Raw genomic sequence first — 16,921 nt, forward strand, 5'->3', positions numbered from 1 at the left:
CTATTTCTGAAAAAAACAACGTGTAATGAAAGCTAGGCATTGCCTGCTTGCACTGTGCCTGGGAATAGGGTTGGAGCGCTGATGCCCCTTGTGGAAAGAGAGGGTAGCTCATGGACTGATAAACGCACAGGTAGGTGTAACCTGCATTGTTTTCGGTTGGTGCTAGTTTTGTTTTTTAGATGAGACCCAGATTAGAATGAATTGTGGAATACCGAGGCTAGTCTTCAAAAATCATTTAAAATGACTAGGTTTGAGCCTGTGATTTCAGAGGCTAGATTGCATCCTTCAAATTCAAGTATTGGATTCTTCAAATTCAAGTATTGCAAGCACAGACATACACAGTATAATAAACGAGAGGTTATCTCTACAATAAAGGATCTGGGTCTGCCTAGAAGGTGGGAAATGGGGCCCCTGATTTATATGTTGACAAGGCATTTACATTAACAACATTGGGAGGCAACATATCAAACTACACTTTACTGGTAAACAGCCTTCAGAGGTGTTACGTGACGTGCACACTGTATATACCTGTGTGCGAGCCCTGCAGGTATCCACTCATTACCAGCAGGATAAGAGATGAAGACACTCAGGTGCCATTCCCTTGTGATGTTGTGAGCCACTCTGCCAGCTCCTTCACAGGACAAAGCAATGACACACACGCAAACACAACAGCAATAATGCAAATAAAAGCTCACCATTTTATTAAAGTGAAAAGTCATCTTTATTAGTACCATACAGGAATTATTAAATGGCACAAACTATGCAAAAAATATTACACTGCCCCAGACTAGGGGCTCTACAGGAAGATTGGAGGGTACAAATCACCATTCGGTTTGCATTTAAAAATCGTACCAAAAAACTTGGGAAAAGGAAGCAAGCTCTTTAAAAATCCGACCAAATTAGCCTTGCTCTGGTTTCTGGACTGGGACTCTACAGATGGGAGCTGGACACAGACATGAAGCAAGTCTACAATACAGAATAATTACAAAACATTTCAGGGGTAGAGTTGCACATCATTCAGGTGAGGTTTCAAAGTGTCCCTTCATCCTCAGGAACCGGGTAGACACACACACACACACACACACGCAAGAGGTACTGCTTGCTTACAACGTTAAAAAACATTTATAAGGACGGCTAAACGTCTTGTGTGCTCAGTTGTGGGTGGGTTGTTGCAGGAAACGGGTGAGGTCTGCCCATTGTGAAGCGAATAAACAGCAAGGTGAACCAAAAAGAACAGCATGCAAGACTGGCAGTATATAGTGGCAAGATTCTGAGCAAAGGTCTATTAAACGTGTTGAGAAATCTTCAACATTTTATTAACATTGTATCGGGAGGCACTAATACCAATGGCGAATCTGGGATGTGTGAAAGTGGGACAATATTATCAAGATGAATGTAAACAAATGTACATTAAAAAACAAAACAAAAAAAAAAACCACACATGGGGTTCCAAATGGTGAGTGTACCCAGAAATCTACCGGTCTCACATCATGTCCAAAAAGGGCTTGTTTATTTTAATTATTTTTTTTACATTAGACAAGGCAGGCTTCTGGGTGCTCTAAATGAGGAATACATTTCATTACAGCTATACAGAGCTTTGCTACTACCTTAAATATACAAGCACAAATACACAAAGAGAAATGTATATATAAAAGAGCAAAAAAAAAACACTTCACACAAGCTTACTTTTTTCCTTTAAAAAAAACAAAGAAAACAAAACTAAAGAATGCATTTTAGGGAGGGATTTAAAGGATCTTGCTCGAAGCCTCGTTCCTTGGTGTGTAGCTTTCAGGATCAGTAAAAAACATGAGCAGGGAAATACAGCCCACTAGAAACAGAACTCACTCATTTAACCTGTTAATATTCACAGAGGTACTGGGTTTCAGTGGCATCAAGTTGTTTATTATTAAATTCATTTCTATTCAAAGTGTCTAGTAAGAAACATTCTCTTGTACATGTTGTCCTTATTAAGGTATTTCATCCCTTTTCCAACCATGGCATTGGTCAGAGCACCTAGCTGCAGAGCTAGTGAGCAGAGCAGTGCAGAACAGTGGCTTTAAATGTCTCACTATTGAACTGCTGGGCTCCAGTGTGAAAGTTACATGCAGCTGCAAACCCCCCCCAAACCAAACTGCTACCCAGCGCAGCCCCAGCCTCGACCAGCAGATGCAACCCCAAGACCAAACTGAACCCAGCACAGCCCCAGCCTCGACCAGCAGATGCAACCCCCAGACCAAACTAAACCCAGCACAGCCCCAGCCTCGACCAGCAGCTGCAAACATCCAGACCAAACTGAACCCAGCACAGCCCCAGCCTCGACCAGCAGATACAAACAACCAGACCAAACTGAACCCAGCACAGCCCCAGCCTAGACTGGCAGCTGCAAACAACCAGACCAAACTGAACCCAGCACAGCCCCTGCCTTGACCAGCAGATGCAACCCCCAGACCAAACTGAACCCAGCTCAGCCCCAGCCTAGACTGGCAGCTGCAAACAACCAGACCAAACTGAACCCAGCACAGCCCCAGCCTCGACCAGCAGCTGCAAACATCCAGACCAAACTGAACCCAGCACATCCCCAGCCTCGACCAGCAGATACAAACAACCAGACCAAACTGAACCCAGCACAGCCCCAGCCTAGACTGGCAGCTGCAAACAACCAGACCAAACTGAACCCAGCACAGCCCCTGCCTTGACCAGCAGATACAAACAACCAGACCAAACTGAACCCAGCACAGCCCCAGCCTAGACTGGCAGCTGCAAACAACCAGACCAAACTGAACCCAGCACAGCCCCAGCCTCGACCAGCAGCTGCAAACATCCAGACCAAACTGAACCCAGCACAGCCCCAGCCTCGACCAGCAGATACAAACAACCAGACCAAACTGAACCCAGCACAGCCCCAGCCTAGACTGGCAGCTGCAAACAACCAGACCAAACTGAACCCAGCACAGCCCCTGCCTTGACCAGCAGATGCAACCCCCAGACCAAACTGAACCCAGCTCAGCCCCAGCCTAGACTGGCAGCTGCAAACAACCAGACCAAACTGAACCCAGCACAGCCCCAGCCTAGACTGGCAGCTGCAAACAACCAGATCAAACTGAACCCAGCACAGCCCCAGCCTAGACTGGCAGCTGCAAACAACCAGACCAAACTGAACCCAGCACAACCCCAGCCTTGACTGGCAGCTGCAAACAACCAGACCAAACTGAACCCAGCACAACCCCAGCCTTGACTGGCAGCTGCAAACGACCAGACCAAACTGCCACCCAGCATGGCCACAGCCTCTACCAGCAGCTACTAGACAGAATTACAAGCAGGCTTTGCGAGTGCTCAATGTTGTTCATTTTCACAGCAGGGATCCCTGTGTATTACCTGCTGGAATACAGAGGGGCAAAGAAGGGTTCATTTGTATTCCAATAGTCCACAGCAATCCCTTCCCTCACATGGCATGTCCTTCAGGAGGTCCGGGCGGCAGATTAATGCCTCCTGCAAGAGGCTGGGCAGGGCAGGGCAGAGGCTCGTAACACACACACTATTAATGGTTTCACACCCCTTGCTGCCAAACTCCTACAAAGCATAGCTTAATCACAAGTTTGTCGTTCGATTTTTGGAACATTGCATTTTTTGTTCTGTAAAAATTTCAGACTCCTGGCAATTATCAAAATTTGATTAACAAAAAAAGAAAGACATTACTGAGTTTAAACATAGCTGGAAATAATAAAACAGACAATCCCTTCAAAAAAAAAAAAAAAAAATTATATATAATTGGAAACTACTTGTATAAATCAGGGTATGTGAGCAAATCTGGCGTTGTGTTCCCAAGTAAAACATCATATCTGGCTGTGCACAACCAGATCCCAAGTACCTCAATGCTCTACTGCTTGTTTGTATAAGTTTTAATGCAGTGGTTCTCAACTCCGGTCCTCGAGCTCCAGGACAGTACGGGTTTTTGTTCCAACCAGGTCCTAAAAAAAAAATAATTTAAATTTTACAAATTTGCATCGTAGCCTGAAGTGCACAGAAAGAAAATCCAGACTAAAGTCTTGGATTCTGACATGGATTGCTGTTTTTAATGCACACCAGATAGCAAAGCGTGCTTTAAAAAAAAAAGATTCTGGTTGGAACAAAGCTGGCACTGATCTGATTCCATTGCACTGTTAACAAACTGTTTGCTTACAAACTCCTGCTGTATTTCAGTAGCACTTCAGCCAGCAGCATCACTGTTGCACCTCGCTGTGTGCAACGCAGCAGTTCCCAATATGAATTCCACAGGCTGGAAAACACTGGACCTTACTGCTTCCATGTGATCTTATCCAAATCTGTGTGATCCATTAAAGCAGAGTGCGGTGTGCCAGCATGTACAGAGCTGAAGGACCGGAGTGGAATAGCACGGTTTAGAATGTGTTTTACAGGGAGTCCCTACACAGTTGGGATCTCGTCCCATCCCTTGCTGCGCCCCCCTCCTCCCCTCTTTTACTGGGATGCCTGCGATGTGGGGTTGTCGTTCTTGCTCTCCTGGCTGGAGGGAGCTTTGTTGTTCCAGGGGCTGTTGGCTCCCAGCGCTGGGGAGTTGTTGAAACTGTCCTCGTCGTCGATGCCATTGGCGGCGTCAAACTGCGTGTTCTCCAACCGTGTGATCAGACGTTCGTCTTCGTCCCCGAACTCCCCTCCCATCAGAGTGGGCTCTCCCACCACCATCACATCCTGCAGGGGGGACAGGAAGGGGCGCACACATTATCCCCACAACAGGGGGAGAAGCGAGGATGCCCCGCAACAAGGGGAAAGGGAAGGGGGTGGCTAGGACTGCTGGCCTCAGAGCACTACATTTATTTAGATTAGGGGATTGAAAATGTAAAGACCAGGGTTGCCACGTTCAGCATAGCAAGCTGAAGTGTACAGTGATTTCATGTTGGCCCCCTTAGTAAGAGTGCTTGATGGTCTGTATTATGGGTGTGCAAAAAGGAATATTGTGTCATACCTTTCTTTATGAAATCCCTTTCACCTAAATAGAATATTCATCACTATACCTACGTAAATAAACTAACCCTAACCCTCAAACATCCCTTAATAAAGAATGCCTGCAAAACTACCTGCAATCTTAATTACAACAAAAAACAACACTTGCATACAAACCCACACGACCACCCAAAATGTACAAAGCTGACATAATCCAACCCCATTTCTCCACCCATTAGGTAATGCAAAGCCAGAAACCTGTCTCCCCCTCTCCTCAGTAATGACAGTGAGATGCCTCTCCCCCTCTCCTCAGTAATGACAGCGTGATGCCCCGTAGCCTCTCCCCCTCTCCTCGGTAATGACAGCGAGATGCCCCGTAGCCTCTCCCCCTCTCCTCGGTAATGACAGCGAGATGCCCCGTAGCCTCTCCCCCTTTCCTCAGTAATGACAGCGAGATGCCCCTGCACCCTCCCCCTCTCCTCAGTAATGACAGAGAGATGCCCCGTAGCCTCTCCCCCTCTCCTCGGTAATGACAGCGAGATGCCTCTCCCCCTCTCCTCAGTAATGACAGCGAGATGCCTCTCCCCCTCTCCTCGGTAATGACAGCGAGATGCCCCATAGCCTCTCCCCCTCTCCTCAGTAATGACAGCGAGATGCCCCGTAGCCTCTCCCCCTCTCCTCAGTAATGACAGCAAGATGCCCCGTAGCCTCTCCCCCTCTCCTCAGTAATGACAGTGAGATGCCCCTGCACCCTCCCCCTCTCCTCAGTAATGACAGTGAGATGCCCCTGCACCCTCCCCCTCTCCTCAGTAATGACAGTGAGATGCCCCTGCACCCTCCCCTCAGTAAAGTAATGACACTCCGATGCTTACAGGTACCTGACTGGAGAGAGCGAAGCTGCTGGCTGGGCTCTTCTTCTTGCTGTTGCTGTTATTGTTGGTCCCCCCTCCAGAGCTCAGGGTGCTGCCTCCTGACATCTTCCGTTTCCTGCGCTTGCTGGGCTGCTGCCTCGCCGGCTCCGCTGTGGAGTGGGCACATCAGTTAGGAGTGAGATGGAGATTATATATCACACACACACACACTTGCATAGGAAACAGAGATCCCAGTATTGCGACATGCAAGAGCAGCAACCTCCCTCAAGTTTATCTCCCTCAAGTTTATAATGGCTTATTTTTCTGAAGTGAGTTTTCTGGCGTGACAGCTTTTCACTCAAACTTGTCGTAACAGAGAGGCTGTGCTCTTGTATTCCATGTGGTAAACATTCATTCAACATACAGGGTTAATGCTAATGATGTGCTTTCACAGTTCGCTTTCGTGAAGCTTCAGAGCGGCAGGTATAAAATTTAAACAGTAGGGGTGCAACAATTAATCTATGCATCAATTATTGAGCATCTGTCCTTAGACTCTGTGAGCCTCGTTTACATTATGGTGAATCGATGCATCAAATTAGAGCCCAGCATAAAGTCTCCTGTTGCCGGTTTGCATTAAAACTTCAATAGATTAGCCTGTTGCTAGGATACACAATTTAGGCCTCTACAATCGCATTGGACAAATCAGTCAAATCAGAAGTAAACCTATTGTATGCATGTTTTCTTGATTTAAAAATTAAGGCAATATTGTTTTTTTTGTTTGTTTCTTTAATCTGTTAAACCTACTGATTACCTTCTTTCGTTTCAGAGCATGCTGTGTTTGGATTACATGGCAGTATTATAGAAAAAGAAGCTGAATTTAGTATGATAGTTAAATTTGTCAGGAGGATTTGAGATTCATTCAAATGTTTTGCTTTTGGACATAAATGGTTAACAGTAATGAACAACCATAGTTCAGATAGAAATGACATCTGTTCAAATAGAGTATATCATTACAATGTTAAAGGGGTGTCTGACGCTCGCATATTCTTATTATTGCAATGTTAAAGGGGTGTCTGACGCAAGCATATTCTTTATTATTACTGCAATGTTAAAGGGGTGTCTGACGCTCGCATATTCTTTATTATCACTACAATGTTAAAGGGGCGTCTGACGCTCGCATATTCTTTATTATTATCACTACAATGTTAAAGGGGCGTCTGATGCTCGCATATTCTTTATTATCACTACAATGTTAAAGGGGTGTCCGACGCTCGCATATCCTTTATTATTACTGCAATGTTAAAGGGGTGTCTGACGCACTCATATCCTTTATTATTACTGCAATGTTAAAGGGGTGTCCGACGCTCGCATATCCTTTATTATTACTGCAATGTTAAAGGGGTGTCTGACGCAAGGATATTCTTTATTATTACTGCAATGTTAAAGGGGTGTCTGACGCTCGCATATTCTTTATTATTACTGCAATGTTAAAGGGGTGTCTGACGCAAGGATATTCTTTATTATTACTGCAATGTTAAAGGGGTGTCTGACGCTCGCATATTTATTATTACTACAATATTAAAGGGGTGTCTGACGCTGATGCATGCATATTCTTTATTATTGTTAATGTCCGATTGTTGATAAATGCCTATACGACAATCGAATACAAAATTAGGGTGCCGATTGCAGCTCTAGTAAACAGTTCTGTCTCAATACAAGTCCTCACCTGGGGGCGCTACCATTCTCTGCCACTTTTGAAACAGGCATGTCTTGAGGCAGTCACGGGGACTTAAGCTGTAGGTCTTGTGCCTGGACATCAGCTCCTGCATGGGCTCTAAAATTACACACAGCTGGAAAGGAGGAGAGGCAGAGAGAAAGAAAGAGAGAAAGAAAGAAAGCAAAGTCAGTCTAGATGTGCAACACACACTGAACAAATGGCTCAAAAACCTCAACTTGCAGGAGCCAGCTATGCACTAAAGTTAAACTGCATTCTAACATTGCTAGAGGCACGAAAACATGTACTGGCAAATGTGTCAAGCCAAACCAGACTGAAGCCAGAAAACAAAAGTTTCTGATCATTTTAAAGTACAGCATCAAAATATTGATTTTTTTACTTTGAGAGTGCCTCCATTTACTTTGATTTCCTCTGCAGAGATGTAGGTGAACGGCAATAAAATAAACACAGAAACAGTAGGAATCAGGAAAGCAGACTAGAAATAAACCCAAAATGAAATAGTCTAGCCTGTGCATCTACAGCTCAGGTCTGGGGGATAAGCAGCATCATGAGACTCACTCTGAGATAGTTCAGCGTGGAGTTTGAGAGGCCACATCTTGTGATGTTCTTAGACAGCTGGTCCAACATCTGGGGATCCTGGGCCTGTGGAAAACAAGAGTTACTAACAACAGACACATTGCTGCTCCAGAACAGAGTTCAGTGCTGATTTTGTTTCAGAAGCAGGTGCTGTGGGTCTATATGGTCCCCAGGCACTTTCTTTGCCATTTAGAACTCAACACAGATGTCCTAACTTGAGTGAAGAATACTTTGCTACATGATACCACATCCACGTACATAAAAAAAAACAGTATGCTTACACAGAAAGCACGTTGACACAGACAGAACAGAACTGATTTCTCCAGCGCTACTCACATGCATGGCGAGGATGCTGCGAGGAATAAGCTCGCGGTGCTGCCTTATGCTGAAATGCCATGTCTTTATCCTCATCATGTCATCAAACATGAACTCCAAGTACAGCCTGCCCTCCACACACACCTGGGGAGGACAGAGAGCACGCATCAGACAGCAGTAGAAGGAACGGGCGAAGGGAACAAAGCAAGACCTGGTTTATTAAAATAAACAGGTACCTGTGTAAACATGGGCTTTCCATTCTGTGTGACCATAGTGCACTGGTCACAGTCCAGAGACACAAAGTTATTGTGAAATGATTCCTTAGGATGCTTTAAGACGTAGTACAGCTCAGTGGCACCCCCTTCGAAGATACTGCGGAAATAGCGAGGAATCAACGTCCGACCAATTGCTGTGAATGCAAAGAAGAGCAGCAGTGAGTCATGGTGTGTGAAGATCTACCCTGTGTCCGCTGATAGAACACCAAGTCATTTCCATCAGGTGGCTATGGGAATTTATCTTGGTGAAAGGAATTCCTGTGTCTGTACCACAGCCGGCAGTATTCATAGATTAATAACTAGATATGGAGGGTGGCAGTTTCTCACTGTAAAATAAAGGGCTAAATAAGAAGCTTACTGTATCTCTTGGGCCCATCTTCCAGGCAGAAAGTGATCGTCAGCATGGCATCATCCTCAAAGAACTCTGTAGTGAAGGCATCCCACCAGAGATTGTCACACTCCTGCAGAGCATGCGAGAGAGAGAAGGGCAGGAATACCACCGAGACACAGCCTTGTATGGAACCCCCAAGGTTGGGAGAGAAGTGTACCGAACCAACAATACGATACTAATCCTGTGCTTGTCCAAATACACGTCCATTTTTACATCTTTTTAGTATGATACACTGAAACTTTCCAGTTACATAGTGCTGCTTGAAAGAGGCAGGAGTAGATCCGGTAAGTCAGTTAAGCGCAGTGCTTGCTACTCTAACAGCAACAGGACACTAAATCATGCAGTGACAGGGAATAGGAGTTACCTCTGTCCAGTTCTGTAGACGCTTATTGAGCTCGAATATCCTGTAATCTGTCTGGTTCCCGTACGGCGTGTGTCTCCTGCAAGAGAAACACAAGAACAGAGCTCAGGTGCAACAGAGCTCAAATGCAAGAGCTCAGGTGCAAGAGAGCTCAAATGCAAGAGCTCAGATATAATAGAACTCAGACCAACAGAGCTCAAATGCAAGAGCTCAGACACAATGCAAGCACCCATTTTTTTCATTCAGCAATTAGAAAATGAGGGCGACTGCCGTGCAGCTTAATAAAGGCAGAAAGCGCGTCATTAGTTCCTAATGAGCAACCCTGTCAAAGCACAAGTGGAACCAGCAGCTGAAACAATGTAAACAGCAGAGTTTTTGCTGCGTATGAAGCAATACAAAAGAAAGCAAAGCAAGGTAATTAGCTCTTTGAATATGAAGTCACAAGGAGATAGATTTGATGCTTCTCGTATCTATTATCAATACTGTGCACACAAGACTGCGGAGACGGCACACTGACACTGGCACACAAAGACAGGACAGAGAGAAGTCTTACCCTATTCCGGGCTCTAGATATGTAGGGGGGTACATAGGTGTTGGACTGCAAAGAGAAAGACAGCACATCAGCTACCCTGTCACACCTCCACTACCCTGTCACACCATCCTACTGGTTAGAATACAGAAAACCTGAACAGGTTGGTTTGCTCGCTCACACACACACACACACACACACACACACACACAATGCTGCATACCAATTTGCTGCTTGAACAGGAGGGATCAGTCTAACACTATTTTTTACAAGGTATGCTTTTCCAGAGCTAAACTTGAGCTTTTTCAAATCAGCCAACAATGCCATGGGAATGATGATTTAAGAACATGAAATCAGAAAATGAAGCCCTACTCATTGCCAGGCAAGAGTTTTTGTTTTTTTCCCGTCTCTATCTCTGCACCAGCACCAAATCGGCTAAGCAGAAGAAAACCCAATTCAGCACAAATTTAACACTGGGAAAGGGGCAGCATTGGGTTAACTGCAGCTGGAATAAGGAATAAAAGAAATGAATAATAAAAAGCTGAAATTCTGTGAAAGGTCAAGCAGATTATCTTTGCACAAGTGAGTGGAGCATACAGAGACATGAACTTGTTACTTAAACTCAGAACAGATTAAAAACGCTATACAACAGGAGGTTTTTGTTTTTTTTCGTAAATTTGGAATCTTCAATTATTTCTTATTTTCTCCCCAATTTGGTAAGCCCAATTATTGTTTATTTCAACCCGGCTCACCGCTGCCACCCCCGCGCTGACTTGGGAGGGATGAAGACGGACACATGCGTCCTCGGAAATGTGTCATCAGCCGCCCGCTTCTTTTCACTCTGCAGGCCCGCCATGCAGCCAACCCAGAGCTACAGCGTTGGAGGACCACACAACTCTGGGCAGCTTACAGGTAAGCCCGCAGGTGCCCGGTCAGTCTACCGGAGTCACTGGTGCAGGGTGAGCCGAGGACACCCTGGCCGTACAGTCCCACCATTGATACTAGCTGTACCAGTATTACAAAACTGAAATCTGAACTGGAGATGAGCAAAAAATGTAGAACACTGCATGAATACATACTGCAAGCTCACCAAACCTACTTTGTAATACAGCAGCAGAAATCCAGTATGACAATGAGACCCAGTCCTTGATACAGGGAGATTTTATCTGGGTTTTTTCAATCTTTATTTTTCAATTCAAGCAAGCACGGATGAAATCGACCTTTACGCTTAAAAGGCAAAAAAACCAAAAAAAACCCAGACTTATGCCATTGAGAAACATCTCATTTAGAGAAAGCAACAATGTATGCGACATGCAACAAAACCATGGTTACCAACATTCGAATTGAAATAATGTTTGGTCACAACGGAGCTATGCCTTTTAAAAGATAAAGCTCCTACACAAATTAAAACATGGGCTCAAATAAACCGTAGAAAACACAACATATAAAGTGTATTACACAGACTTTTATAGCATACATTTACAAGGAAAAATAATATGCACAGAGCAAAACATTAGATAGCTGAACAGAACTAACTTGCACTTATTATTCTGAGATCCACCCCTCTCTTGCTTCAGCACAGCTGGACTCAGAGTCACTGGAGGCAAGGCAGACTGGCCCACTTCGTCCTGCCGCGGAGACTTCAGCCATCGGGCATGGTATTGTGCACAACACTCATTAAGTGTTTTCGTCTTGCACCCCATTTTCAAACTGAACTAGTAACTAGTATCACCGTATACCCAAAGCAAAAGCTTACCTACACCATAACCTGCTAATTTCAAAGTAGGTGCTTTGAATGACAGGCGCTGTAGCTGGCAAATGAAAACGCACAGTCAGTCTTGATGATTGACAGTCATTTAACGAACACAAGCATTCTAGCACTGCTTCAGCCAATGAGATCTTTCAGAACAGGATGAAATGACTGACTGTGAAACTACACTAGCCTATTAAGGAACCACTGAATTGACTGACAGCGACCCCTAGCCATTCAGAGTGGAACGGAGACGGGACAGACAGCAAGTATAAAAACTACACAGACTAGATATGCTTTCTTAAATTATTATTTTTGGTGGTTTTACCAACGTTTATCCTATATAAATATTTTTTTGCGAATTCGACGTTTAACGAGCTTTACCAATTAAAATCAAAGTAGCAAGCACTTCCGTAAGCATGATGCGCGCGTATATATAATATATATATATATATATATATATATATATATATATATATATATATATATATATATATATATATATATATATATATATATATAATTATTTAGGTCAATCTTTTATTCATTTTCTGCAGTTTGTCAGGGAAAGTGAGGCTCACAAAATGTTATTTAGTTCTAAATAAAAATCAAAATAGCTACAGTATCTGTTTATCAAATTGACAAAATGCAAATACTTTCAAGAGTTTGCAGATGTTTAAAGCGCTTATTTATTTATTTAAGAGCAATAAGCACCCCATGTCTCGGTCTAGCATAGTGCCCGGGTGGAAGGGTTAGGGTTAGGGTTTTACAGCAATGAGGACTCGCCCCACGTCTCGGTCTAGCATAGTGCCCGGGTGGAAGGGTTAGGGTTTTACAGCAATGAGGACTCACCCCACATCTCGGTCTAGCATAGTGCCCGGGTGGAAGGGTTAGGGTTAGGGTTTTACAGCAATGAAGACTCACTCCACGTCTCGGTCTAGCATAGTGCCCGGGTGGAAGGGTTAGGGTTAGGGTTTTACAGCAATGAGGACTCACCCCACGTCTCGGTCTAGCATAGTGCCCGGGTGGAAGGGGGGGAAGGCGCTGCCGTTTGGGGGCTCCTTTGGAGAGTACAGCTTGAACGACTTGGAGGAACAGCCTGCAGAAACACAGAGGGAAAAACAGCATGGTTACTAACAATACTCCATAACCCCAAACGCATTCCCTCAGAGACTCCGTTCAAACCTCTTCAATCACATCAGCAGCACAGGCTGCTGCCCCACATGTACTTCATGTCAACTGTATTATGTATTTATTGCGTGTTCTGAAATCAGTGCACTTTTCTACTCACTACTGCAACTGTCTATCGATGACCTTTATAAAGAAAGTGCTCTGGGGGTCTCAATCTAGTTTCCAGCTCTGGGGTCCCGAATGTTTTTTTTGGTTTACCTCCTGTGACCTCAGGTTCAGATCACAGCTTTGTGAGGCCAAACTCAGCACTGGAATTGGATAGGTCTAGACCAGGGGTCCTCTAGTCATTAACTAAAATAAGAGGCGTGCCCGGACTATTTAACTTGAATGAACCGACGAACGTTTTGTGCTACTGAATTTGCGACGGAAGGGCGCGCTGATATATATATATATATATATATATATATATATATATATATATATATATATATATATATAAAAAAAACATACAAATTCAAATCAGAGAGTATATTTTTTATTATATATATATATATAAATAAATAAATAAATAAGAGTATTATTGCGAGTTATTCTTGGCTCACTCTGATAAGGCCAATAGATATTAAATAGCATGCAATTAAATAGCAGTTAAATAGCATGTTTACATAGATAACCATGAATAAACTAAAATAAGAGGATAGACAGCATTTCGCCTTGTTTCAACTTAACCAATTTGTCAACACTACTGTTTTAAAGATCGCTCCTCTCCAGTACAATTATTTGGAGAAAGTGGATTTGTAACTAAATCGACTATGTGCTTCCCTTATCTGGTGAAATTAAAAAAAAAGAGATAAAATTAAATTATAAATACTGAAATGCATTGTTTTTCTCAGTAAGTCGGCGAAATTCAGTGCTTACCCGGCATATTAACACCCTGCCTCTGCTCACGAATTATTGGACAGTTTTCAGATCTTTCTCTTTCCCACTGACTACTCATTTGCCTTCAATTTCCGTGCAGAATACTGTGAACGGCCGCTGCTTGCTTATGACTGGAAAGCTGCATAAAACTTGGCAGATATTTGACTCACCTATTGGTTAAACTTACTGTCAGTACCTGCAACTGAAATAGACACAGTTCATGTCCCACCCAGCTAACTTCTGATTGGGCTACTGCAGAGACAATGCAGATATTCAATTGGTTGATCATATCGCAGAGTACGTACAAGCACAGCATTAGCTAGCAGCACTGTCAACAAACTGCTGTGATGCATTAGCTGAAAAACGTGTTTAAAGCTTTGTTTATTTTCCCCACGCTACGACCCGCCAGAAATGTGTTCACGACCCATAATTTAAGCGCAGCCGCTGCAGGCACGATGGCCTGGCTTCGCGGGCACCACTGTGAGGACCACTGGTCTAGACTGTCCTCTTTGTGGTCTGCTGTGCACACACACCGATGTCAATGGGCATCACCAATGAGGGGTGAGTTCATAAGGAAACAAACACCCTGCTTAGAAAACCTACATATTCTTTCCAGAATGTAAAACCAGAAGGTGAATGACTTGACAGTAATGCTGTTCAAGGGGAACGATGAACAGCTGCCTCAATAATTAATAACATGGTTACCTAAAGGAGAAAGAAACGCTGTAGCTATATCCATTAAGGACTCCAGGACTGGGATGTGGGTCAGTGTCACGGGACTGCACACCAGCCCATAAACCAGCCATTTAAAACCCCAATTATCGTAAATGCTGGTATATACATCCTGCCCTGCCATTTTGCAAGCTTTGACGGATCAGAATCACCTGGGATTGCTACTCAAGATGACTCCATCTCATTTCCAGCAAGGGATCTTCAGTAGAAAGAGAAACCAACGCACTTTTTCTAATTCACTGATGGCAGCCGTCAAACTTCACAACGAGCTTTCCTGTCAATGTACACTCTAGCAAGAGAGCGAATTTGAGTGAACTCTTCGTTCCCCGTGTACATGAGCTCCCTCCATATCAATTCCAAAATGAGCATGAACGATTTCTCTTAATGGAAAAGACCAACTCTTGACCCAAATCCCTGCAAAAGGGGAAGTTTAAACCATTGCTAGTTGTAATGAACCAAAGCCAAGAAATGGACACCACGTTCTGAAACAGATTATTGAAATGGTTTAGTAATTTGAGGCAAACCGATATTCTACATCAGACAGTAAGAGACATTTTAATGCATAGCCCAGTACTAAAAAACGACATCAAAATCCAATGTGGCACATTTTCATTGTCTGATCTGTTCCACAGAATAGAAGGTGTACTTGCAGTTAAAGCTCTTCACTGCTTGAGGTTATTCTAGGTCTGGACAACCTCAATTGACTTGGCTCTAGGTCTACACACTGACAATACCAATCGCCCACTCCTATTGGTGAATCACAGCTCACAATTACAGGCTGCGTATCCTTCTGTCCAGCGCGTTTGTAGACCTGTTGAATCAAAGCTGTCTTTTGGACAACAGATATTTTACCACATACTGTGATAGGACACCCAATACTCCTCCTCAGATGCAGAAACATGATTTTACAAGCAGGTGTGCTGACCAGCTATCCAGTCAACATCAGCTAAACGATCTTCTTCTACCACACAACATGGAAGTCAGGCCAGACCTCAAATTGACACAGTTTTCTGCAAAGGTGCCCAATAATGCCTTCTCAGTGGTGGCTTGTGATGTGGACTAACTGGTTCCGAACAAGGTCTTCAGATGCAAGACTCGAAAGCATTAACCTAGCCACCTAGCCCATCGCTTTGCGATGCTTTAACCAGTGCAGAACCCCCGTGTGGAGTTTCTGAAGTGGTTATGGGGAGAGGTATGAGCTACAGACTGACAGCTTGACAGCACTGGCATCCAAAGACGTGTAGGGAAAGAGGGGCACCAGGGTATCCTATATCCCCTTCTGTCACCGTTTTATAAATTTCCTTTTTAGAAATGTTTTAAAATACTTTGTGAACTCTGTAGGTTGGATCTGCCAAAACTTTGAAAGAAAACATACATGATGTATTAAACAGATACACAGACAGGATAATTATATGGTCCAAGCATGCAAGGGAACATACAGCAAACACATCAGCAATAAAACTCTAGCTAAGAAAATGTAATCTTCCATGTCTATACAGTTGTATTTTTTTCACAGTATTATACAATAAAGCTTTTTACCAACAAACTCATAGGAGGAGGACACTTCTTAGCTGGTGCCACTGCACAGGCCACATTCAGTTTCCATTAGGAGCAGTCTGAGCATGTTTATCACCTTTCTCGTTCTATTGATTATCAAATAAAAGAAATGCACTGTGACGCGTTTTAACTATCATATGCTTTATAATTTCTACCAACACCTTACAATGACCACTGCCTCCTGAAATTAAAATATTTTTCATTTTCAGTATCTCTCATCCACGGGAGGATTAGAGATGCACTTAATAATTAAGTGTACGTTAAACACACGAAATTGGTGGTTTTATATGTCTGTATTATATGGTGTACAATTACCTAAAAAAAAAAAAAAAACTATAATTGTTTAAAATGAATGGTCGACAAATGTACTTTATTGAACCTTAATCCCCCCTCCCCCGAACTAGCGTCAGGAATTCATTTATTACAAGCTTTTCGTATTCCGTTTTTACCATATATATATATATATATATATATATATATATATATATATATATATATATATATATATATATATATATATATATGTGTGTGTGTGTGTGTGTTTGTAATAAAATACTGTCAAAAATCAGTTTACAAAAAAGCGAAAATATCTTTGTTTTCGTTTTCAAATCACATTTAAAGCGCTCGTATTCTGAAACTCGAGAACAAGAAACATAACAAAAACACACATGGATGTTAGAAGCAATTTGCAGGCCTTAGGTAGGCATTCGTTGTTATATTAATTCGATACACAAAAAGAAAAGTAATTCATAACGGAAACATGCATTCACTAAAATAAAATAAAACATACCAAACATTGCATACACAAAACGGAGCAGAAAAAAATATATCTGTATTTAGC

General features: G+C 43.2%; 1 protein-coding gene across 4 annotated transcripts in view; it reads right to left on the reverse strand.

Moving 5' to 3' along the window:
* Positions 1–702: 702 nt before the first annotated feature.
* The window catches only part of LOC121321682 (LIM domain-binding protein 1), a 29,606-nt gene continuing 13,387 nt past the window's right edge, over positions 703–16,921 (reverse strand). For 2 of the 4 annotated variants that reach the window (XM_041260672.1, XM_041260673.1), the window contains exons 2-11: positions 12,739–12,841; positions 10,017–10,061; positions 9,467–9,542; positions 9,070–9,172; positions 8,673–8,845; positions 8,458–8,580; positions 8,104–8,187; positions 7,537–7,660; positions 5,832–5,980; positions 703–4,707 (exon numbers count right to left, since the gene is read on the reverse strand). In XM_041260672.1, coding sequence (XP_041116606.1) covers positions 4,477–4,707; positions 5,832–5,980; positions 7,537–7,660; positions 8,104–8,187; positions 8,458–8,580; positions 8,673–8,845; positions 9,070–9,172; positions 9,467–9,542; positions 10,017–10,061; positions 12,739–12,841 — 1,211 coding nt within the window. In that variant the 3' untranslated portion in view covers positions 703–4,476. The other 2 variants (XM_041260674.1, XM_041260675.1) reach the window with 2 other exon arrangements.

This window comes from Polyodon spathula, chromosome 10, assembly GCF_017654505.1.
Source record: "Polyodon spathula isolate WHYD16114869_AA chromosome 10, ASM1765450v1, whole genome shotgun sequence".
NCBI lineage: Eukaryota > Metazoa > Chordata > Actinopteri > Acipenseriformes > Polyodontidae > Polyodon > Polyodon spathula.